This window comes from Bufo bufo, chromosome 5 (assembly GCF_905171765.1).
Source record: "Bufo bufo chromosome 5, aBufBuf1.1, whole genome shotgun sequence".
In the NCBI taxonomy this organism is placed as follows: Eukaryota; Metazoa; Chordata; class Amphibia; order Anura; family Bufonidae; genus Bufo; species Bufo bufo.
In genome coordinates this window covers 191752621-191779370 of record NC_053393.1, presented here as the reverse complement: position 1 = coordinate 191779370, position 26750 = coordinate 191752621, and the positions used below count along the sequence as shown (strand labels likewise).

The 26750-nt window shown below is 43.6% G+C and overlaps 1 protein-coding gene across 1 annotated transcript in view; it reads left to right on the top strand.

The window, feature by feature from the left end:
- Positions 1-26750, top strand: part of NETO1 (neuropilin and tolloid like 1) — a 182912-nt gene that overhangs the window by 113291 nt on the left and 42871 nt on the right. The window contains exons 5-6 of the mRNA XM_040432143.1: positions 10497-10538; positions 10934-11061. Of these exons, the coding sequence (XP_040288077.1) occupies positions 10497-10538; positions 10934-11061 (170 nt within the window). The remainder of the gene's footprint in view (positions 1-10496; positions 10539-10933; positions 11062-26750) is intronic.

The window sequence follows — 26750 nt, the reverse complement described above, 5'->3', positions numbered from 1 at the left end:
GTAGTTGGGTGCAGCACAAGCCTATGGCCCATTTAGGAGACTTTTGGGGTCACTTATTAAACTGGTGTAAAGTAGAACTGGCTTAGTTTTCCATAGCAACCAATCAGATTCCACCTTTCATTTTTGACAGCTCTTTTGGAAAATGAAAGGTGGAATCTGATTGGTTGCTATGAGCAACTAAGCCAGTTCTACTTTACACCACTTTGATAAATGACCCTATTTGTATCTGTTAGTTCATTGGCTCTTGTAAGACTGTGACCATTAAGCATGTTGCCTATCATAAGACTGTCGTAACCACCAAGCTTGTTGTCCAAAGGAAGACTAGAAAACTGCCTTGTTTAAGTCATGTCTATCTCCATCTGTTTCTCACTTCAGCATTCTAGAGTGGGGAGTCATGGATAGCACTCATGGACAAAAAGATCCCTTCTGTAAGGTCTGACCCTTTTACACTTTGCCTGACTAGAAATTTGTATAGAGTCAAAACTATATTCTTTCCACATGCTTCGATGCCTCTTTACGCATCCAAGGATTTATTTTCCTTGGCTACAGCTGTCTGGCACTGAATGGTAAAGTTGTCTACCAATATCCCGAAGACTCTTTCTGTGGAAGTTTTACCTAGTGTTCTGTTATTTAATATGTAGTGGTAGAATTTCTTTCTATGGCCCTAGTGCCTAACTTTAAAGGCTATGAACATTCTCAGGAGCAATTTTTTTATGATTATACTGTATTTTACTAATTTTGTGCTAATTTTTTTTTTCAATAGGTTGTTCTTAAAATTTTTTAACAGTTTTTGTCCGAATTGTATTCTTGCAATTAATACACATATGTAACGGTCACGGTTACCAGTGTCTGTTGGGTGAGATTACTTCAGCTTATATAGTACATGTTATGAGCACAGCATGAAGAGGTGAGCAGAACTTTACATACATTTATAGTGTAGGCAAATACACTATAAGAACTTTGTAATATATCTTATCAGAGAAAAATGCATTGCTCTTGAGTTATCATCTGCTTTCTTCCTCCCTCTCCATTTCTAAACCAACGTTCTCTATGAAATTTGCAAAAAATCCTTCTTCTGAGACCAAGACGGGCTGCCTGCTTACTGAAGGATCTCATTACATTATCACATAAAACTCTATGGAAAGGTCAGGGAGGAGATGGAAGAGGGAAAAATTGTAGAGAGACCAGGCCGCACAGACATGATTCAGCAGATTCAACACCTAATCCCAGGTGCTTTATTCACATTTATACTGCTTAGTACTTGTCCATAATGGCCCATATGGTGGTTCTGGATGATTCTGAGTGAGTAAGAGTTAGGGAGCAGGATCTCCTCTCTCTGTTCAGTCTATTGACAAATATCATTACAGCCAGTCTCCCAAAGAAGCTCAGAGACAAATGAGAATTAAAGATGCAGCCTGCAAAGAAGAAAACAGTGTGCCAGATATAAGTCATATATAGTGACCAGATATAGTGTTGTCACCATGTATACACATACAGTATGGCAGCTTACTGTATTTCCAAAAGGCATCTGAAAGTTTGTTTTACATAACCTGTTTCATAACCTACATTACACTTCCTCCTTTTTTTTTAAGCTGTCTTATGTATTATTATCTCACTCTTTTATGGACTAGAGCAGATTGAATGTGTTCCTATTAGACACCTTCCATAGACCGGGGCAGATTAAAGCATGAATGCCTGTGTCATGCCTTCTCTTCACAATCTGAAATTCTGCCTGTCAGCAAGCAAACCATAGGTACCGTAGCAGACCTACGCAGAATGTGGGACAATGAGTGACAACGAGTACAAGCAAGCTTGACAGTGAATGATGAAGTGTGCAAGCAACTGTGACAGAGAGTGCAAGTCTCACAGTAAACACAAGCAAGTCTGATAATCATACAGTCCTTAGACCACCAGCAATTTCCATTCCGTATGTTTCTTACGATGACACTTAATACCAATTGTGATCTTAGCTTAGTAAATATAGGATACTATACTATCATTGGTGGTATCTTCTGTATAGCATGTCCGATATCTTTCATTACTGTGATGAGCTGCATATGGTACATGATTATGTTAAGCAGAGATAGCGATTGCAGAATTCTATCTAAATCGATGATGGTGAATAATGGAAAGTAAGGAAGTAACCAAGGAATGATACAAAGACATCTTGCCTCACAAGAAATGTAAATACATTGGGAATGGGATGAAAGGGGGAGTGTTGGGGGCAGGGGATGGTGTGGATGGCATGATTGGTCCCGGCACATTCATTTACTGGCGTAAATGACAACTGAAATGTACTACAAGTAGATGCTGAAGTCTAACCACACGGGCTGCCGGAGGATGAGCCTAAATTATGACAAGGCCTGCGGGGCAGGAGATATCAAAGACCTGGGTAGAATGCCGGTCTTTGAAAAATGACCCCCACAGTGTTTAATGAAGCTAGTAGTTGTGTAATGTCTATTATAATAATCCTTTTTCCAGCTGATTATCTTAGTTCTTGTAGAATGCTTTCTGTCATTTTCACCCAAATTCATTTTTTTGTTTTACAATTAGAGATGAGCCAATTTCCGGTTATGAAATTCGTTTGCGATTCGTTTACTGGTAAAAGGTGAATTGCGTTATGGATTCCGTTATCACGGACCATAACGCCATTCTATGACGGAATGCCTAATGGAATGCCTTTAGAAGACATCCCGTTATTCATTCTGTCATAATAGAAGTTTATGGGCTGCATAACGGATCCGTCCACATAATTATTAAGAGGTGCACACATATTGGCAGGTTCCTGCAGCAGAACCGATATCTACCCGAACTAGGAGCAGGCGGAGATTTCTGGTATCGTCAGTGCTAGTTGCACAATTCTTTATGCCAGAAAACTGACGTTAGGAGAATTTGCATAATTGTCATAGTTTTGCTATGTAAAATTGTGTTCTTTTTTATATAGGGTATCCAGTGCATCAGCAAAAAATATTGCTTCATAAGAATCAGATTCTACAAGAACATAGGGGTTCATTTATCAAACTGGTGTAAAGTAGAACTGGCTTAGTTGCCCATAGCAACCAAACAGATTCCACCTTTCATTTTTGACAGCTCCTTTGGAAAATGAAAGGTGGAATCTGATTGGTTGCTATGGGGAACTGAGCCAGTTCTACTTTACACCAGTTTGATAAATGACCCCCAAAATCCTTTTCCTCCATAGTTTTAGCTATCTTGAGCTAACCAATTAAAGGGCTTCTCTGGGACTTCTGTACTCATGACCTTTCCTTAGGGTAGGTCATCAGTATCAGATTGGTGTGGTTCCGACTCGCGGCATCCTGGCCAGTTAGTTGTTTTGCAGTAGCTCCAGTGCCAGAAATAAGGGGCTGTCCCAGCTGGTAAAGAGGTTCCCCCTGCATATTAAGGGTGCATTCACATGACCGTATTTTTGGGTCCGCATGCGTTCTGCAATTTTGCAGAACGGGTGCGGACCCATTCATTTCAATGGGGCTGCAAAGGATTCAGACAGCACACTGTGTGCTATCCGCATCCGTAGTTCCGATCCACAGCCCTGCAAAAAAAGATAGAGCATGTCCTATTCTTGTCCGCAATCGCAGACAAGAATAGGTATGTCTGTCATAGGGCCGGCTACATTCACACGGCCGGTAGCTGTGTGTGCAAAACATATACGGTCGTGTGAATGTAGCCTAATCCACAGAGCTGGACATCTTGCCCAGACAATCATCCAGGTACTCTTAGTAATGACGAAAGCGCAGAGGCTCTGCTTCTGGAGGAGCGGCTGTGCATGCACGTCCATGCTTCTAACCGTCCAACACATGTGAAGAACTCTTGGTGATAAGACAAATGTATTTGTATGAATCCCTGCTAAGGATAAAATACATAATAATGAGCCAGTTATTACATTCCACATTAGATATGTAAAGGCATATTCTGAGTGGTTTAAAGGGGTTCTCCGGGAATTAAGAAAATTAAAATACTTAAATGTTACCTCATTATAAATATATTCCCAAGTACCTTACATTAGTTATAATGGCTCGTTTTGTCTAGGGAGCAATCATTAGGAGAAATAAAATGGCCGCTGTCCTATTAGTACACACAAAACCTGTCCTAATCACACAGCAGGAGAAGTTGCTTCACAATGCTGAGCTAAAGAGCTGCCTCATCCTCATCTCTGCTCTGCTTGTCAGGGAATATGATCCTAAATACAGTTTAATATGGTCATCAGCTGAATCTCTGTAGGAATGAGCAGATATGGCTAATGAGCAGCAGCACATCTTATATGCAGTCTCCGTTACCACAGCCCCACATTACCACAGTCTGTCCTGTCCCACTTCTCTGTACTTCATGTCTCCTCATGAACTCCATTCCTACAAAGATTCAGCTGAAGATCTTCTCATCTGTATTCAGGATCATAATCCTTGACAAGTAGGAGATTAGGATGAGGCGGCTCTTTACCTCAGTGTTGTGAAGTAGTTTGTCCTGCTCTGTGATTAGGACAGGCTTTGTGTGCACTAATAGGATGGCGGCCATTTTGTTTCTCCTAATCATTGCTCCTTAGACAAAACGAGTCATTATAACTAAATGAAAGGTATTTGAGAATATGGTGGTCGGTGGACATTATTCCTCATTTGCCAATTAAGAAAAAGATCTGTGTTTCTGGAATGCCACAATGGATTGGGATAAAAGAGGCATCAGAGTATGCTAACATAATGGAAATGACTAATCTTTCACCCTGATTCTGGACTATTATCTATAGTAATACATGTTTAATATTGCAGATAAGGAGTCCAGATCACTATCTTTTATTTTCTTCTGAACGTGGTTCCCCTGTTGTCAGCACTGAAAGCTGCACTGAAACACACTGTCTGGACTGCTGTTCTCTGCTAACATAATTGAAAGGACTAACATGCACATGCATGGCAGTCCTGACAGTGTATTTCAATACATCTCTTAGTGCTGACAGCGCGGGAACGGGGGTCAGAATGAAAATAAAAAACAGTGATCTGGACTCCTTATCTGCAGTACTACTAGTGTATTACTGTAGATAATGGCCCAAAGTCGGGGTGACAGATTCCCTTTAATATCTCCAATTTGAAGATGCCAAGCAGAAACACTTCATGGTTATTGTTTGTTTGATAGGTCTTCCTTACGGCCATCTTCCTCATTGTAGAAATATTGAATCCTATAGCTTATCAAGTCTTCTATGACTAAGAAATATTTTGATGGTTTGCCTAGATTTCATACCTGCTTCTCTTTATTATTTTAATATCTATAACACACCATCGTCTAAGGTGCCCCCTCCTTCATTGCTTCTGTTCAGCTGAACGTCCGTGGAAGCCAGCGGGCGGACATCTGAACAGCTGCACTTTAAACTGCAGTGTCTGGGCCAGCTAACTAACCTTGCAGCAAGGGAGCCGGGACTCAGGAGCGCCTCCTGTCTTTTAGGCCGGCCGCTGCGCAGCTATACTGTGAGGTGGTACAGGGCGCATGGTACTTGCAAAGTGTAGGGTGCGCTGTCTGCTTACCAGCTCTCTTGAGCTTTATATATTCTCTACTGCTCTCTGTCACTGATGCTGCAGTGCTGATGGTGGGCCTTAACAGGCCTCCTCTGGGCAATTCCAACATGGCACAAGCTCTAAGGGGTCATAGAACAGGGGACCCACTGCCTCCTGCAGTAGAAAGCAGAAGATTCCTGGTGCCCCTCCCCCGCAGAGCACCACAGTCTGCTATCTGCAGTACTTGTTTGAGTTCTCCCAGGCCTGGATAACAGCAAAGTTATGTGGAGAGACTGACATCCCCAAGTAGGTGTATATGTACTACACAAGTGTACAGTATGTGTAACTGTATATATGCTGTGTGTAGGTGTGCCCATCTATCTGCCTGACAGTCTGTATCTATCTATCTATCTATCTATCTATCTATCTATCTATCTATCTAATATCTATCTACGTATTTAATCACATCTATCTATCTATCTATCTAACAAATATCTCATATCTATCATATTTTTTGCTTTATAAGACGCACTTTTTCCCCCCAAGATGGGGGGAAAAAGTCAGTGTGCCTTATAAAGCAAATGCGCCAAAATCATGGTGGCCGGCTGGCAGCGACAAGCTGTAGTAGTGCGGGGTGGGCAGCAGGGACAGTGAGGCATGCTGTAGTGCAGGGTGGGTGGCAGGGGCAGCGAGGCATGCTGTAGTGTGAGGCAGGGTGGGTGGCAGCAGTCAGGTATGCTGTAGTGCGGGGCAGGCGGCAGTAAAGTATGCTGTAGTATGGGGCAGGACGGGCGGCAGCAGAAGTGAAGCATTTCAGTGAAACTGAATGCCACCAGCCCTTAGCCAGGGTCCATTCCAGAGGAGAAGAGAGGAGAGCCATTTTCCTTTTCCTCTGAACTGCCGACTGGTGGAGATTGCCGGCGTGAACTGCTGCTCCACCGCATCCACCAATCAGCTTACTCCTGGCTGGCTACACGTGCTGCTGCTATTAGGAAGGAAGACGGGAGCCCTTCCGTCACCCCTGAATGCTATGCTATCCCCTGGACAGTCTCCACCTCAAGTTCCTAGGCAAGTGACAGCCATGATATGAAGGGGAGCTCAGGGGCAGACCTGGACATTAAATACGTTTTAAATATAACTATAACCCCACTCATCCATAGGAATGTACTGCAGTACATGGATGTATTCTTAAGGATAAGGGGGTTATTGAAGGACTGAACCATAATTGGTGTTCATTGGTAGGTGTTTATATTATATTTGACAATAACCCCCCTCATATTTAAGAATGCATCCATGTATTGCAGGATCAGGATGCATTCTTAAGGATGAGGGGAGGTATAGACACATAAAAGTGCGTCATCCACAGATCCCCCATAACAGTGTCATCCACTGATCCCCCCATAACAGTGTGTCATCCACAGATCCCCCCATAACAGTGTGTCATCCACAGATCCCCCATAACAGTGTGTCATCCACAGATCCCCCCATAACAGTGTGTCATCCACCGATCCCCCATAACAGTGTGTCATCCACAGATACCCCCATAACAGTGTGTCATCCACAGATCCCCCATAGCAGTGTCATCCACAGATCCCCCATAACAGTGTGTCATCCACAGATCCCCCCCATAACAGTACATAATTCCCAGATTCCCTCCATAACAGTGTTTAAGCAATAGATCCCCCATAACAGTGTGTCATGCACAGATCCGACATAACAGCGTGTCATCCACAGATCCCCCCATAACAGTGTGTCATCCACAAATCCCCCCATAACAGTACATCATTTTCAGATTCCCTCCATAACAGTGTCATCCACCGATCCCCCATAACAGTGTGTCATCCACAGATCCCTCATTACAGTGTGTCATCCACAGATCCCCATAACAGTGTGTCATCCACAGATCCCCCATAACAGTGTGTCATCCACAGATCCCCCATAACAATGTGTTATCCACAGATCCCCCATAACAGTGTGTCATCCACAGACCATTCATGCACCAATGGATCTTGAGACCTACAATCCCTATAGGGGTCCCTAACTGATAATAAAATTTTTATCTTTATTAATTATTTTTTTAAATTTTTATATTTGCAATAACACACTCCAAAAAAAGAAAAACATTTAAGATTCTCAGTGTCCAGTGGCATATGGGATAATGTGCAGTTGGAGTAGTGTACTTGTTTTCACTCGTTTGGTGAGGGCCCCCTTGTTTTATATTGGGTAGTATACACACTGGTTATAGGTTGGCTGGTTATTATCATGTGTTTACATACAGAGTGCTGGTAGAGGTATTTCTCCTGCTGAGATTCGCTACTATTTGGCCCTTATGCTTAAGGTAACCATGCAGCTACAATGTTGCTGTCCTTTTAGTGATTGTAGATAATTTTCTCTGCTGCAGGGCTACCTCTGTATCCCTATTCACTCTTTTCTGCTATTTCCCTAACTCTCTCCCTATACCGCGGAGACCACCATAACAGTGTATCATCCACAGATGCCCCATAACAGTACATCATTCCCAGATTCCCTCCATAAGAGTGTGTAAGCAATAAATCCCCCCTTAACAGTGTGAAATATGTTATTTTATTAAAAACTTTAGCACACCTTTTGGTTCAAAATATTTATTTCTTATTTTCCTCCTCTAAAACCTAGATGCGTCTTATCGTCAGGTGCGTCTAAGGCTACTTTCCCACTAGCGTTTTTGCTGGATCCGGCAGGGTTCAGCAAAAACACTTCTGTTACAATAATACAACCATCTGCATCCGTTATGAACGGATCCGGTTGTATTATGTCTTCTATAGCCAAGACGGATCCGTCATGAACTCCATTGAAAGTCAATGGGGGACAGATCCGTTTTCTATTGTGTCAGAGAAAACGGATCCTTCCCCATTAACTTGCTCCGCATCCCGGGACGGAAAGCAAACTACTAAATGTTGCGGTTTGCTCTCAGGTATGGGAACGCAACTAAACGGAACGGAATGCATTTTGGAGCACTCCGTTCTGTTCAATTCAGTTTTGTCCCCATTGACAATGAATGGAGACAAAACTGAAGAGTTTTCTTGCAGTATTGAGCCCCTATGACGGATGTCAATACCGGAAAACTAAAACGCTAGTGTTAAAGTAGCCTTAAAAAAGCGAAAAATATGGTATCTATCTATTGCTCTCATATCTATCTATATATCGTATACTGTATATCTATATACTAGATCTTTTCCTTCCCAGTAAGCAGTACTTTCAGGCCCATTTAACCCATGGTTCTTGGTCAGAAGCTGAGCAGACACCATAGCTGCTGGGTTTCTGTTGTTTCACACTGCAGACACCTGGACATTTAACCACTCAGATGCCATGGTTGCAGTTGACCTCAGCATCATAGGGGTTAACCATGGGAGCACTGCACCCCCATAGACTGCAATGGTAATTCATTGCAGTACAGTGGAGAAGCGATCAAATGATCACATGTTCAAGTCCTCTGAGAAAACTTAATATGTGTATAAAAGTTTAATAAAATATATATAAAAAAATTATAATAAAATCACTCCCTATCTACATATTAAAAACAAACAAAAAATAAACATCATAGGAAGAAATTCCCAAAACACCCATAAGGTTAAAATATGAATGTGTCAAATATAAGACTGAAACTGGATCGCACATCCTCAATACTATGCTTTATCTAATAACTGCTTCTCAGCATAATTAACATCGCTTCTCAGCGCAATATATCGTATACCTACCCCTATGCTGCATGCTGTACATAAGGCATTAGTATAAAATTTGATCAAAAAACATAGGCCCACTCACCACGACAAGGTTGCCTCTTTGAATGGGAACCTGCTCTAAATTTGGCACATCGCTGTGCGTCGACCACTGACTCCGCAGCACCGCATCGGCAGGCAGCGGGACCCAGCAGTCAAACAGCGCCCCCGTTGTCTGGCAAAGACACCCTGGCACTGGGCCCCACCAACACAGCACCAAAGCAACAATGGCCCCCCCGCAGCACTGCACCATGTGAACAGGTGTGAAACTCACCTTATCACATACTCTCAGGAACTCAAACTGCCGTAGGTTCCCATTCAAATAGGCAACCTTGTCGTGGTGAGTGGGCCTATGCTTTTGATCAAATTGTATACTAATGCCTCATATACAGCATGCAACATAGGGGTAGGTATACGATAAATTGCGCTGAGAAGCGATGTTATTTATGCTGAGAAGCGCTTATTGGATAAAAGCATAGCATTGAGGATGTGCGATCCAGTTTCACTCCTATATTTTACACTTGAAATATGAATGTATTTACCCATATGGTGAATGAAAATAATGACAAAAAATCACCTCCTCCCAAAAATTTTATAAAAACAGATCAAAAGGTCATACACACCCCAAAATGCTATAAATAAAAAACTACAGATCGTCCCTCAAATAATGAACCCTCTCAGGAGCTTTGTAGACATAACTATGAAAAAATGTTTTGGGGAGGTCAGAATGTGGCGATGGAAAGAAAAATGCTTTCCCAAGTTTTTAAAACACAAGAAAAACTATATAAATGTGGTATCACTCTAATCATAGTGACCTGGAGAATGGAGGCCGAGGGAACACACATGTTCACATATTTCTTTTCATTTACGGAATCGACGGAATGTGACTGTGTTGTTAGCCCATTATTACAAGATTTGGGGCCCCACTTTTGATTTTGCCCAGGGCCACATTTTGTCTATAACCGTCCCTGCTGCTAAGTCGCGTTAAAAATGGCAAGAAAAATGTGTCTTGCAGGGGCATGCTGCCCTCTACTGTCTAAAAGGTGCAACATGACCCATGTTAAAAATAGATCCTGCATTGGCTTCTATCGCTGAGGGACTGAATAACTTTAGATGTTTGAATTGATCTACCAAACATCCATTGTGTAAAATAATGTATCCTTGTAATCAGTAATGTTAAAATACATGTGTACTAAAGAACATCCTGTTAATTAATATAATAATATAATACAACCATTTCTTTCAACAGATCCAGATTTTAAAGACCTTGGAGTTCTTAAACCGTTACCTGGTGAGTAGTCTGTATTCGTAATCTTTCATTATCTATCTATCTGTAGTCTATATGTCTATTTATCTTTCTATCTATGTCCTACCTATCTCATATGTATCCATCAGTCTGTCTATTTATATTTCTATCTATAATCACCATATCTATCTACCTATCTATCTATCTATCTATCTATCTATCTATCTATCTATCTATCTCCTATCTATCTATCTATCTATCTATCATTCTATCTATCTATCTATCTATCTATCTATCTATCTATCTATCTATCTATCTATCTATCTATCTCTGCCTTTCTTTCCGTCCATCCATCCATCCATCTATATATCCATCTTATATCTGTCTCTATCTTTAATATATTTTTTAAAATATATATTTTTATTATTTTATAAATATAGTTTGTGAGTTTGAAATGGGGGGACCAGAAGGAATAATAGAGTCCGTGCAAATCCTTAAAGAAGGAAAGGCTACTGCAAATGAAGCAGTTGATTGCAAATGGTATATTCGAGCACCACCACGGTCAAAGGTACGTTGCATATTTATTTGTCTTTAAGAAGTCTGAATACTACACTTACTGATGTTTCAGGTAAGTATCTCATGGGGGCACTACTAGTGGAGTCATGAAACCCTGCCTCAAAGATATATACCCGTGTATATATATATATACCGTATATATATATATATATATATATATATATCTCATAATGCAAATATACACAAAAGAATTCACCTGTAAGAGACCACATTTATTGATTGTAAACTTCATGTTTAGAGCTGTATTTCTATTTTTCTGAAGTACTGTATATGTGTTGCTTTGTCTAGCCCTGTCTTTTCACATGTCTTATTAGGGCATTATGATGTAGCAGAAGTTTTTTCCTAGGATCACATAATCTCAGCCTGATGTGCTCAGCAGGGCCGGTGCAAGGATTTTTGCCAACACAAGCGAAGCTACATTTTGCCGCCCCCCTGCAGCTCAACTGGCCCTGGTCCCGTCTGCAGCAGCTGGCTTCTCCTCTGTGTGGTCCTGGTATCTTCTCTCTGCTTCAGACAATCGCTGGTTTGAGGACCGTATTTTTCGCCCTCTAAGATGCACCTAGGATTTAGAAGAGGATAATAAGAAAAACATATTTTCCATTGCACTTTAGGTCAGACCAGCAATCAGACCCCCAAATGTTAATCAGACCTCAGATGAGCCCCCCAATGCTTCAGATCAGCCCCCGATGTCAGCCATCAGCCCCCCATGTCAGCCATCATGCCCCCATGTCAGCCATCATGCCCCCCATGTCAGCCATCATGCCCCCCATGTCAGCCATCATGCCCCGCATGTCAGCCATCATGCCCCCATGTCAGCCATCATGCCCCCATTTCAGCCATCATGCCCCAATGTCAGCCATCAGCCCCTTATGTCAGCCATCATGCCCCAATGTCAGCCATCAGCCCCCCATGTCAGCCATCAGCCCCTTATGTCAGCCATCATGCCCCCATTTCAGCCATCATGCCCCAATGTCAGCCATCAGCCCGTTATGTCAGCCATCATGCCCCAATGTCAGCCATCAGCCCCCCATGTCAGCCATCAGCCCCTTATGTCAGCCATCATGCCCCCATGTCAGCCATCATGCCCCTATGTCAGCCATCATGCCCCCCATGTCAGCCATCATGCCCCCCATGTCAGCCATCATGCCCCCCCATGTCAACCATCATGCCCCCCATGTCAGCCATCATGCCCCCCATGTCAGTCATCATGCCCACCCATGTCAGCCATCATGCTTCCCCATGTCAGCCATCATGTCCCCCCATGTCAGCCATCATGCCCCCCATGTCAGCCATCATTCCCCCATGTCAGCCATCATTCCCCCATGTCAGCCATCATGCCCCCATGTCAGCCATTATGCCCCCCATGTCAGCCATCGTACCCCTCATGTCAGCCATCATGCTCCCCCATGTCAGCCATCATGCCCCCATGTCAGCCATCATGCCCCCCCATGTCAGCCATCATGCCCCCCCATTTCAGCCATCATGCCCCCCCATGTCAGCCATCATGCCCCCCCATGTCAGCCATCATGCCCCCCATGTCAGCCATCATGCCCCCCCATGTCAGCCATCATGCCCCCCATGTCAGCCATCATGCCCCCCATGTCAGCCATCATGCCCACCCATGTCAGCCATCAGCTCAAATAAAATAAAATAACTTACCTCTCCTGCTCCTGGACGTCGCCGCTTTTCACCACCAAAGCTCTCTCTCTTCTTCCTGGTTCTCGGCTGTCAGCTGCAAAGGCTGCGCACAGTGAGGTCACATGGTGTGCAGCTCTTTACAGGAGACAGCCAAGCGGAGGACCAGTCCTCCGGTACTAATGAAGCGCTTCCAAAATTGAAGCGCTTCATTAGTATTCGCCCCATTAGACCCATAAGAAAAAAAAAGTTTCATTTTTCCGCCCCCTGTCTCTGCGCCCTAAGGCAGCCGCTTGGTCTGCCTTATTATAGCGCAGGCCCTGGTGCTCAGTGAAGTGCCTGCAAACTAAGGCTATCTTTAATACCCAATGGGGACAGGGACTCACTGTCAGACTAGTTTCAATCATGAATTCATACCCTATATGTTTCTGTACTTGACAATAGGTGAAAGGAAGCACTAGTCTGACGAGTCTAATTCATATACACCAGTGAAACTGTGTCACTGAATGCTAGCCTAGTGAGCTATGTCTAAATAACAAATACGCTCAACGCGTTTCTACGTGGGTAACACACCCCATGTTTCATCAGGAACGGTCAGAGTTTAGACACAATTGCCAGTTATAACAGCTCTGTGTTGGCCGTACGCGGCTGAAGACATGCCGAATTGATATAGCAAACGCCCCTTCCACCAAAGGTGTGCGCCAGCGTGAGGAGCCAATCAGAGGTGGAGGCTCGTCTATCAGCATGCCTACCACGCCCGCCTCACTAAGATAGGGCATTACAAGTCCAGAGGAGTGCGCAAGCACGCCGAGGATAAGGGGGAATCGAAGATGCGGTTTGCAAAGATCAAGTATGCGGTCTGAATATGACCATATGCAGAATTCCAGGTAGGTATAAATTCCTCAATGGGCATCAGAAATTGCCTCAAGAAAAAAACTTTGCAAAAGGACCATATCAATGCAGACTGGGTTAACAAAGAGCCCCAACGTGATAGATGGTAACGGATTTGTTACAATAAATAACATAGAGGACCAATATCAGCGGGTCCAATATAGTGCAACCTAAATGACAGATGACCTACAATGAGTTAAATGCAACATGCAAAGAAGATCGGCTCATTAAGTCCCTTGGGGTGGACAGTGCACAATTAAAAAATCCACTGGGTCTCTTTGCGGAGTAGTGACACAACAGTCTCTCCTCCGCGAATGGATTTTTTTATGTGTTCTATCCCCTGGACCCGGAGTACCCCTGGATTGCCGTCATGATGGTCGTATACACGATGCGCCACAGATGTCTCGTGTTTTTTTCTGATATCAGATAGGTGTTCACCAATCCGCCTTCTCGGCTCACGTCTGGTCTTGCCTACATAGTGTAACACACATTGACAGGTAAGTAGATAGACGACTCCTACTGATGTGCATCTGATGGCATAGGGAATAGAATATCTCTCCTTAGTCACCTGACTGGTGAAGAATGCACTTTTCATTATCACAGAAAAACAAGGGTAAGCAGGCACACTCTAATCTGGGTACAATCAAGTAATTTATTTATAGTAAAATAAGATGGGTCGAGGTATAGAATTGATAAATATAGAGATGGTAGAGATAAAAAATACAAAATATAGAGTTAATTAAAAAGATAGTCTTTTAGTAGAAAAATATGAGTAGTGGGTGATCACCACTGGGTAATGAATATCTGGAAAAAAAAAATCTGGAAAAAAAGTCTGGAGGAAATTAAAATCTTTCATACACTGTTGTGCATATGATGGTGACCACTGTTTAGAGGTAAAATTGAATAAAAGATATCTTATATGATAAGGTAGTCCTTTATGAGCAGAGGATGATGGCTCTGTTTGTATAGTATATATAGATGTCAGTTGCCGCACAGTCCGGGATAAATAATGCACTGATTCAATATATTTCTAATAAAGCAGCAGGCATGTACATATAGCTGTAATTTAAAGCTTTAGATAATATGTGCTTTGTATTTCATATGCCAAGCTGTGGATGGAAGAAGAGCTCTGAGCCTGAGTGCGGGGTCCCGCACTGTCAGTGGCTGCAGAGGTCACTTACCCTTCCTAGCGCTTCTTGTGTGTAATCCTCCGGCAGTGATCGGCGGTTCCTGGAAGGCTGTGTTGATTCAGTCCTGTTCAGAGTCGATAGCGTCCCTCTTGTTGCCTAGGACGCTGGGGGGCGTGGTTCGCGCGTCTGGTGGATGACGTCAGTGGTCCCGTGATCGCAAACTTTTTAAAGTTTGTTCTCCATATTCCTCCTGCTCTGTTTCAAGTGGTGAATGATCCAATAATCCTCAGCTGCTTAAACGCGTTTCGGGACGCTGGTCCCTTCATCAGTAAGTGGAGGATTATGGTGGGTGCTATAGTATTTATAGGGCAGCAATGATCAAGGTAATTATCATTACCAATAAAGTTAATGCGTTCAATTAGTTGCTTTATAGCAATCTTATTTGGCACAATCGGTTTGAAAAAGGTGAAAATAGTAAAGTGAAAAGAATATAGTAAGAATAAAATAAAAATTAGACTGGAAGAATCAAAAAATATATATATGTTGTGTATAAGAGTAGGAATGGCATAAAAATATAGGTAGAGATGCCTGATTGGGACCAATCACTCCTATGATAAGGTGATTGTATTTGTAAATCAGTTGATTTCATGGGTATTCTGATTTTGTCTTTGTTTTATCTGTCTCATGGGTCAGACACCTTTTTTTTTCGTGGTGTCAGGGACTAATAGCTTATTTGGTTGGATATGTCTCAGATGGGTTTCTATAGTGTGGGTGTTTATTGATTAGTAGTATTTATGGTACTTGTTTTAATTCCTGATGTAAACTGGGTATATGGTGTATCCTAATAGTGAGCGTGCAATGGTCCTGATGTTTCCTGGTTGTAGGTATATGGTAGGATGAGCCCATTATATTGCTGGTCCGTAGTGTGAAAGACCCAGCAAATCTTTCCGGTTTGTCATCCTGTATGTACCAATTGGAAGAACAGCATGGGCCATAGCGAAGCACAGGATTTTAATATTATAGATTTATGCAATGTGGAGAGATAATTTATTTATATGGATGTTCACTAGTTCTGGTATAGGGAAGTAGTGGTTGTTGATACAAGCTATAATTGATAATTTTTTGTTTGTGAGTTTTGTACGGTCTTGAGGTTTTCTAGTGTTTATAATATAATTATAAATATTCGTATGTTTTCATTGTGGTATCATTGGTAAATCCTGGTGTTTCCTGATTATTGACATACAGTGGGAGGTATCCATTGTATCCATTGTAACACAGCCTTCCAGGAACCGCCGATCACTGCCGGAGGATTACACACAAGAAGCGCTAGGAAGGGTAAGTGACCTCTGCAGCCACTGACAGTGCGGGACGCCGCACTCAGGCTCAGAGCTCCTCTTCCATCCACAGCTTGGCATATGAAATACAAAGCACATATTATCTAAAGCTGCTCATAAAGGACTACCTTATCATATAAGATATCTTTTATTCAATTTTACCTCTAAACAGTGGTCACCATCATATGCACAACAGTGTATGAAAGATTTTAATTTCCTCCAGACTTTTTTTCCAGACTTTTTTTCCAGATATTTTACAGGGTATTCATTACCCAGTGGTGATCACCCACTACTCATATTTTTCTACTAAAAGACTATCTTTTTAATTAACTCTATATTTTATATTTTTTATCTCTACCATCTCTATATTTATCAATTCTATACCTCGACCCATCTTATTTTACTATAAATAAATTACTTGATTGTACCCAGATTAGAGTGTGCCTGCTTACCCTTGTTTTTCTGTGATTATATGCTCCTGACTTGGTGAGTCAGACTAAGCAGTCCTGCACCTCTATCATTTACCTAAGCGGTAGAGCCGTCTATCCCCTTGATTCACTTTTCATTATGTTGCCACAAATGACACAAGAGCCACATGGAAAAGTGCCTGTCAATGTATTTTTGAGCCACATATTTGACATGGGATGTGTGTAGAGGCTAAGGACCAGACGGTCGCATAGATTGGAACTTCGTCGATACGTGATGGAGGGACGTTCTGATATCAGTTCTCCAATGTCTGGATCAGACTGCAAAATGGGCAATGCCGCTGTAGGATGTCACGTACCTGCTTGTGTGCTTTATCGTAAGTGACTATAATCCTAGGGGCATTATTATCCTGTGCCCTGATTTTCAGGACAAGGAGTTGTTCACGGCCAATGCTCATGGAATGGTGAAACGCCTCTTTTAGCGTATGTTGTGGGTATCCCCGATATAAAAATTGGGTCCTAAGATCACATGCAGCAACCTTAAAGTCACAGAGTTCTGAGCAATTCCTCCTAGCCCTCAAATATTGTCCCCTTGGGATACCTTTCTTGAGGGCTAGTAGATGTCCGCAATAGGGGCTCTCAAAGATCACGAGGAGGTAGGCAGAGAGGTAGATCAGGTAGTGGTTCAAGGGGGGAGGGGGGGGTTTAGACAACACAAAAAACCATCGGAGGTTCCCAAATAGAGGAACTTTAGGTTGTCAACTTATCACAGTGTACCTTTTCCCTACCTGAAATGGAGGTCCTTAAAAGGTGCTTTTTATTTGTCCCTCTTCAAAAAAGTTATCTATTCACTTGGGTCAAAGATTTACACCTTTATGCACAGAAGTTGAAATGGAAAACGTTTTTCCTCACCCATGATAAACGCAGATGCCATTGGGTTGGAGGATCTTCAGCTGATTTGTATGAAGAGGGGGATAGGAATATTGGCGATGGTCCCTTTACCGATCTTAGGAACCCTTTTCAAATTTATTCCCCTCTGAATGACAACACGCCGATTTTCTATCAGTTGTCACCTAAGATCTATCTAAACTGCAGGGGAAGTACTTTAGTTCAGACAATTTAAGCCCTGAGGAAAGAAAATCTTTGAAAGACCTGGAGGGTGATACCAGTATAGTTATCAAACCCTCAGATAAGGGGGGTAATATTGTACTAATGGACCAGGACCAGTACCGTGACATTTGCCTTAGGATACATTTAGGACGCTGCTACATACAGGCGTCTTTCTACTGATCCAACCCCCGTGTTTAGGACCCAACTTTCTGTACTCCTGAACGAGGCTTTTAGGGATAAGCTCATCAGCAGAACTGAACTTGAATATCTATTACCTAAATTCCCAGTGCTTGCCGCCTTCTATGGGTTACCTAAATTACATAAGCAAGGCGCACCGTGAAGGGTAGAACCATTGTATCTGGCGTGGGGGATGTGATACTACGACCATTTGTAGTGGGACTGCCTTCTTAAGCCAGGGATACAATGGATGTTCTGCAGCGACTGGATAGTATCCAGTGCGATGATGACACATGACTGACCAGTTTAGACGTGGAGGCCTTGTATAGCTCCATACCTCATGATACTGGATGCCAAGCTATCAAGGCCTTCCTTCAACAGAGAGGTGAACACTGCAATATGCATAATGCCTTTGTTATGGAGTTAATGGATTTTGTTTTGACACACAATGCGTTTCTGTTCGACCGCCAAGTTTTCCACCAGCTCAGGGGAGTTGCGATAGGCAGTCCCTGTGCCCTGTGCTCTACCTGGGCTGGTGGGAAAAGTTGGTCATTTTTTGTGAAATAATGGATCATTGCACATCATCAGTATTAATGTGGATCAGATATATTGATGATGTGTTTCTGCTATGGAAAGGGACTAAGGAGAAGTTTATCCGATTTGTAGCCGAACTTAATGTCAACCAGCTAGGTCTGTATTTTACGTCGGACATCAATGAACGGGACGTTTCTGGATCTTACCATCTCAGTAGGGACAGATAGAAAGATCATTACGAATCTGTTCAGAAAGCAGACGTCTACTAACAGCCTGTTACGCTGGGATAGCGGACATCCACTAGCCCTCAAGAAAGTTATCCCGAAGGGACAATATTTGACAACTAGGAGGAATTGCTCAAAACTCTGTGACTTTAAGGCTGCTGCATGTGATCTTAGGACTAAATTTTTATATTGGGGATACGCACAACATTTGCTAAAAGAGGCGTTTCACCATTCCATGAGCATTGGCCGTGAACAACTCCTTGTCCTGAAAATCAGGGCACAGGATAATAATGCCCCTAGGATTATAGTCACTTACGATAAAGCACACAAGCAGGTACGTGACATCCTACAGTGGCATTGGCCCGATTTTGCAGTCTGATCCAGACATTGGAGAACTGATATCAGCACGTACCCCATCATGTATCGACGGAGTTCCAATCTACGCGACCGTCTGGTCCATAGCATGTACATACATCCCATGTCAAATACGTGGCTCAAAAATACATTGACGGGCACTTTTCCATGTGGATCTTGTGTCATTTGTGGCAACATAATGAAAGGTGCATTCTTCACCAGTCAGGTGACTAAGGAGAGATATTCTATTAGCTCTGCCATCAGATGCACATCAGTAGGAGTCGTCTATCTACTTACCTGTCAATGTGTGTTACACTATGTAGGCAAGACCAGACGTGAGCTGAGAAGGTGAACACCTATCTGATATCAGATTGGTGAACACCTATCTGATATCAGAAATAACCGCGAGACATCTGTGATGCATCATGTATGCGACCATCATGACGGCAATCAAGGGGTACTCAGGGTCCAGGGGATAGAACACATCAAAAAATCATGTGTCACTACTCCGCAAAGAGACCCAGTGGATTTTTAAATTGTGCACTGTCCATCCCAAGGGACTTAATGAGGCAATCTCCTTTGCATGTTTCATTTAACTCATAGTAGGTCATCTGTCATTTAAGTTGCACTAGATAGGACCCTCTGATATTGGCCCTCTATGTCATTTATTGTAACATATCCGTTACTAGTGATGGACGAACATTGACCGGGACGGTTCGCGAATGCGATCGCGCAAATACGATCAAATGTTCGCGAACCGCAAGTTTGCGGTGGGCCCAATTCACTTTAATGGCAGGCGAACCTGAAAAACCTTCAGCTCATATTTGCAGCCACCAAATAATTGCAAGAAGTGCACAAATCGTCCCACAACATAGACAGTGACATACCAGATGTATTATACAAATTTGCGATCTCTATTCATTATTTTTTTCAATGCGAAATATTGGCAATGTATTTTTTTCCTATGCGCAAAATATGCGCGGCCTACTACAGCAACTGGGTTTCCACCAGACCGAAGTTGGATGCGATCAGAAAAAATGGTTGGCAACAATTTTCGCGACGTTGAGGAAGAATTTCTGATCACTGTATGTAATTTTACATTAAAGCAGTGTATTTGATTACATTTTACATGCATGTTATAGCAATCGCTGTATATGCAGATCGAGTGTTTAAAAAAAGCGCCATTGCGAAAATCCCTAATGATGCGATTTATTTTTTCGCGGTACACACAACTTCACATTTTATAAGGTCTCATGAGATATTAGTGATTGGGGCACTAAGTATTGTTGCGAAAACTTGCCACTCCAGTACAGGCCCCAAAAATTAGCCAATAGGCATTCACCTGACAGCACACAACTTTGTAGGATTCTGTGGCTGGAGGTACATTAGGCGGTCACGGAAAAATGTAACTGTCGGCCAGTACAGGCCCCAAAAATTAGCCAATAAGCGTTCACCTGACAGCAAAGAACTTTGGATTCTGTGGTTGGAGATACATTAGGGGGTCACAGGATAAATATGTAACTGTGGGACAGTACAGGCCCAAAAATTAGCCAATAGGCATTCACCTGACAGCAAAGAATTTTGGAATCTGTGGATGGAGGTACATTAGGCGGTCACAGGAAAAAAATTTAACTGTAACCCAGTACAGGCCCCAAAAAATTAGCCAATAGGCATTACCTGACAGCAAAGAACTTTGGATTCGGTGGCTGGAGGTACATTAGGCGGTCACAGGATAAATATGTAACTTTCTGCCAGTACAGGCCCCAAAAATTAGCCAATAGGCGTTCACCTGACAGCAAAGAACTTTGGATTCTGTGGCTGGAGGTACATTAGGCGGTCACAGGATAAATATGTAACTGTCGGCCAGTACAGGCCCAAAAAATTAGCCAATAGGCGTTCACCTGACTGCAAAGAACTTTGGATTCTGTGGCTGGAGGTACATTAGGCGGTCACAGGATAAAAATGTAACTGTCGGCCAGTACAGGCCTAAAAAATTTGGCATTCAACAGACATAAAAGGCCTTTTATGCCGCTGTATTTACCTAAGACAGGGACCATGATTTGTTCTGGGTGGTGGTGGATATTTGTGGGCTGTCATGAGGAATTTCAATCAAACATGGTCGACTCGTCACATGTGTTGAATTCCTCTGAGATCCATGCCTCATTTATTTTTAGAAATGTGAGCTAGGCGAGTGCGCTTATCGTTCACGATCCCCCCTGCTGCGCTGAACGTCCTTTCGGACAGGAAACTGGACGAGGGGCAAGCCAACAGTTCCATGGCAAATTGTGCCAGCTCTGGCCACAGCTCAAGCCTGCCCACCCAGTAGTCCAGGGGTTCATCACTTCTCAGAGCATCCACATCGGCCATTAACCCGATGTAGTCGGACACCTGACGGTCTAGGCATTCCCTGAGGCTGGTTCCGGAGGACGGCTGTCGATGGGTTGGCTGCAAGAATGATCTCATATCCGAAGTGACCAACACATCTTCAAACCGCCCTCTTCTTGCATGCGCTGTTGAATTGGTACCCGCAACTGTTTCTCTGTGAGTGGAAATTCCTCTGCCAGCGCCCACAAAAGCAGAATGCAGCATATCTCGAAGCAAGGCCTGGAAGTGCTGAATTCTGACAGCCCTCTGTGATGGTGGTAACATTTCCGCCATTTTGTATTTGTACCGGGGGTCTAAGTACGTTGCCACCCAGTACTGGTCCTTGCCCTTTATGCTTTTTATACGGGGGTCCCTCTTAAAACACTGGATCATGAAGGCCCCCATTTGCACTAAACTGGAAGCGGTGGAGTGGCCTGGCTCCTGCTCATCATCCAGGATAATGTTGTCCTCTTTCTCCTCACCCCATCCACGGACAACACCAAGGATCCCAGAAACGTTTAAAGCATGCTCTTTTTGCTCCTCCTCCGCCCCGACACCATCCTCCTCTGACTCCTCTTCAGACTCCTGTTGTTGACTTGTCTCAGATGAAGTACCCCCCTGGGAATTCATCTAGCATTGAGACTTCCTCATCTTCCAGCTCCTGCTCCTCGACGGCTTGATCAATGACATGGCACAATGCACGCTCCAGAAAGAGGGCGTAAGGTACGATGTCACTGATGGCACCCTGTCTGCGACTGACCAGTTTGGTGATCTCATCAAATGGCCGCAGAAGTCTGCATGCGTCGCGCATGAGCAGCCACTGGCCTGATGAAAAAAAAAACAAGCTCCCCAGAACCTGTCCTGCTGCAGAGTTCGTACAGGTAGTCATTAACTGCATGTTTCTGCTGGAGCAGCCTATCAAGCATATACAAGGTGGAGTTCCATCGCGTCAGGCAGTCACAAATCAGACGTCTGACGGGCAGGTTGTGTTGCTGCTGAATGTCAGCAAGGCGAGCCATGGCCGTGTAAGATCTTCTGAAATGGCCAGAGATTTTCCTGGCCTGCCGCAAGACGTCCTGGACCCCGGTGTATTTGGCAACGAATCGCTACACGACTAAGTTCAGAATGTGTGCCATTCACAGCACGTGTGTCATTTTGCCCTGTTTCAGCGCACTCAGCAGATTGGCACCGTTGTCGCACACCACTTTACCAACTGTCAAATTGAGCGGGGGTTAGCCACTGATCTGCTTGTGAACGCAAAGCTGAAACGAGTGGCTCTTGGCTTCCAGGTACAACAGACGCAGCACAGCATGGCAACGTCTTACCTGGCACGTCGAATAGGTTCTGGGGATCTTGGGGGGCGCAGTGGAAGAGACGGTAGCAGCAGAAAAGGAGGAGTCAGTCGAGGAGGAGAGGGAGGATGGATGTAGCCTGCATTCAATTCGTGGCAGTAACACCAAATCTACATGGGTGCCACGGGTTGCATGCTTGACGGCCGTCAGAATGTTAACCCAGTGGGCAGTAAAAGTTATGTACCTTCCCTGCCGTGTTCATTAGACCACGTGTCTGTGGTCAGATGTATCTTGGCACCGACACTGTGTGCCAGAGATACATTCACTTGCAGCTGAACGTGGTCATATAGCTCTGGAATGCCCTTCTGGGAGAAATATTTCCTTCCGGGGACCTTCCATTGCGGTGTTCCAATGGCCACAAATTTTCTAAAGGCCTCCGAGTCCACCAGTTTATATGGCAGTAGTTGGCGAGCTAGCAATTCCAACAAGCCTGCGGTCAGCCGTTGGGCAAGAGGGTTATCCGGCATCATCATCTTTTTACGCTCGAACATTTGGGCCACGGAAGCCTGCCTTTTGCCAGATAAACGCAAGGACGGCACGGTGGAAGGTGGAGTGGAGGACAATTGGGAGGAGAGAGAAGAAGTGTGGCTTTGTGGGTTCTGACGGCTTTCTCCCACTGGGCTCGGTGATGGAAGGCCAGGTGCCTTCTTGAGGCGGTCGTCCCAAGGTGAGTGTTTGGCTTACCGCGACTTATGCGTTGACAGCAAAGGCTGCAGATGGCAACACTATTGTCAGCAGAGGACACGTTAAAAAAAGCCCACACTGCGGAGCCATGTGCCTGCGTCCTGGGAGCGCCAGATGTGACCGTGCATGGTAAATGGCTTGCTCCTAATACATTTGCAGTCTGCTTTTTGCCTCCTGTGCAATGTAAGTTCTGCCTGCTTCTCGTCCCTATCTGCTGCTCCGTCTCTCCCTCTGAACTCCCCTCCTTTTCCTCTCTTGTGGGCACCCACGTGATGTCCATCGACAAGTCATCATCATCATCTTCCCTACCACTAACATTAGAGATCTCGGAGTAGGCAGCAACAGCGGGGACCAACCTCCTTGGGCTGATCTGGGTACTGTAGTCAGACTGCAGAGTGGTGGCCATTGCTACCTCCTCTTCCTGATCCGATGCCAAGGATGGCTGCGCATCGGAAATGTCTTGGAATGGATCGGAAAATAATTCCTTTGACTCGAGAGGAGGGGATATAGTGGTGGTGGTGTCTTTGGGGTGCACACAGCAGAGAGTAGAGAGGGTGCAGAAAGAGAGGATGAGGAGGGTGCAGAAGCGGAAGGCTGAGTGAGCCACTCAACCAAGTCTGGTGCGTCCTTTGACGTAATTGCACGCACCTTCTGCAACTTTCCACTTAGGCTCTGGCCTGGTGCTCCTGCCCGACCGCTACCACCCCTGCAGAAGGGCCTGCCTCTGCCTGTCATTTTTTAAATGACCCTGTGACAAAAGTCTCTATAGAAGAGCAGTATTTGTGGAAGAAGGTATATAACACTCCGCTTCAATCAGTTGTTTTGGGGGGCAACTGGTATATCACACCAGTTATAAGAATTTTTTCCAGTACTGTTTGTCACTGTGTGTAGCAGAGGGAACGCAGCAAAACAGCAAACAAATGCTGCAGTGCCCAAATACACTATAAAGAAAGTATATTGGTATATAACAACCCGCTTCAATCACTTGTTTTGGGGGGCTACTGGCAGTGGTGTATCTTGGTTTTGTGCTGCCCTAGGCGAGACTAAACTCGGGCACCCCCTAATATAAATTTGACCCACCCCTTCCTGTCAAGGCCAAGCCCCATCCTCTGTAAACCCCACCCCTTCCTCTTTAGGCTACACCCTTTCCTGTGTAGCCTAAAGAGGCCAATATTTTGTGTTTTCTCTACCAAATGTTGCATGTATTATTTTAAGAGAATCTTTACATATAATAATATAAAGTGTAAATTCAACCACTTTACAAAAATCAGTCATCCAGGTCAACTATACTATATTGATCACAGACACTCAAATAGTTTGAATTAGCGTGTGGTCAGTCCACATGAGCAGTAACAGCACCAAAGCTTCAACAGCTGTTACTGGACATGCATACACAATTTGTGTCATTCATACAAGACAATGCCACTGTACATATCAACACATCCAGTCCATTACATTACTTTAGCCATAGCACAGACTTTCACACACCATTTGCTTGCATCAATTAATTCATCCTAAAACTGACACGATTAGGTTTTAATAACTTAGATAACTTTAATTAAATATATAAATATATTAAACTGAAATGAAACTTGTTGAATACAACAAATAAAACTGTAAATATTTCTGACAAGTGCAAACTGTTGAATATTAGACTATTAGATCTAAATAGTACTTGGAAACTAAAGTGGCTTTCGCCGAACTCTCTGTGTGGCAAAGCTGTTGATGAGCTCTTCATAGTCCAAAGATTTTGTGAGTTCAGACTCTATTGCCAACACTGCCAGGGAGTTCAATCTTTCCTCTCCCATTCTGGATCGCAAGTAGTTCTTCACTCGCTTCAAAGTCGAGAAAGAACGCTCAGCTGAGCAGTTTGTTGCTGCAGTACACAAAAACATTCTGAGAGCAATGTCCACATTTAAATAAATACTTTGTAATCCTCTCTCTCTTATCATTCGGGACATCACCAGAACAGAGGTATCTTCTGCAGAAGAACTTATTAAGTATGAACGAAAGTGGAGGCACTCATTAACAAAACACTCCTTTTCCAAGTCTTTGCTGTAAGAAGAACAAAGGTTATTTGCATGCTGTGAAATTGCTGATGGCTCCGTTTTTGATAGATCAGTAATGAATTAAAACTTTCCAAAGAAAGAGTCATATGCATTTTTTCTTCTCATAAGTTCCTCAACTAAGTTGTCGCAGAAGAAGAAAAAAAGATGAACCTTTGGATGGCGCTGTCAGCAGGAGTCAGGAGCCGGCTCCTGATTCCTGCTGACAGCGCCATCCAAAGGTTCATCTTTTTTTCTTCTTCTGCAACGTACTTCTCCCCGACGAATGCTTCCAAGGCACGGGGCTGGAACCTAGGCAGCAGCGCAGGCACCCCGCACGCTGATCGGGAAAATCAGCACAAGCTTCATATAGATGTTGTGACTCTTCACAACATCTTCTGGTAAGAGTTTTTACTTTACCTTTTTGTACCTATCATTAGACTACACCACACAAGAGGCGCTGCCTCCTATCTCTCTTTTATCTTCAACTAAGTTGTCACAACATAAAAGGTGTTAATGCAAAAGTTTTCTTGTGCTACCTCTGCCTGTGTCTTCCTGGAAGTTGCTGAACCTTTCCTTGCTTGTACACCTTTCCTCTTAGTCTCATAATCCTTCACAACTGATTTTTCCATTGCAGCAGCTATATGCCTCTGGTTTCTCGAACAAACTGGATCAGTGACTCATACAGCTCCCCTACAATTCCAACATCAATGCCAATGCTTTGGAGTTTTTTGCTAACTGCACCAAATCTATCCAGGATAGTACCCCACAAACCACTCATAAGTGCAATCTCTAGACATTGTATTTTATTCAGAAGACCTTCAGCTTCCTTGCATGTTCCTGGTGCCTCTGCAGTATTTTCCTTAATTTTTGTTAAGGCTTCGATTACTTGAGTCCAATTTCGATTTAATCTTCGACAGGCATCTTCCCTGGCTGACCACTGTGTGTCAGATAATCTCTTTACCACTAGAGTGTTTGGCACAGATGATAAATGTTCTTGTAAAATCTCCCATCTGTGAGTGGAAGCAGTAAAAAAAATGTAAAGGTATTGTAGGAGACCAAAGAATGAACAGGCTTCAGGACAACTTTCAGCAGCATGCTTCCCTACTAGATTTAAAGAGTGTGCAGAACATGGAATATACACAGCAAGTGGGTTTCTTTCCAGAATTCTGGCTTGCAATCCTCTATAATGGCCAGACATATTGCTTCCATTGTCATATGATTGGCCACGACAGTTGGCAATATCAAGATCATATGACTTAAGAGTGGTGAGGACCACTTCAGCCAGTTGTTCTGATTTATGTCCAGGATTTGGAATAAAACGAAGAAAGCACTCAACCGGTAAGCCATCTTCCTTGACATACCTTAAGATGGAGGCCAGCTGATCCGTGCGGGAGCTATCAGGTGTTGAATCAACACTGA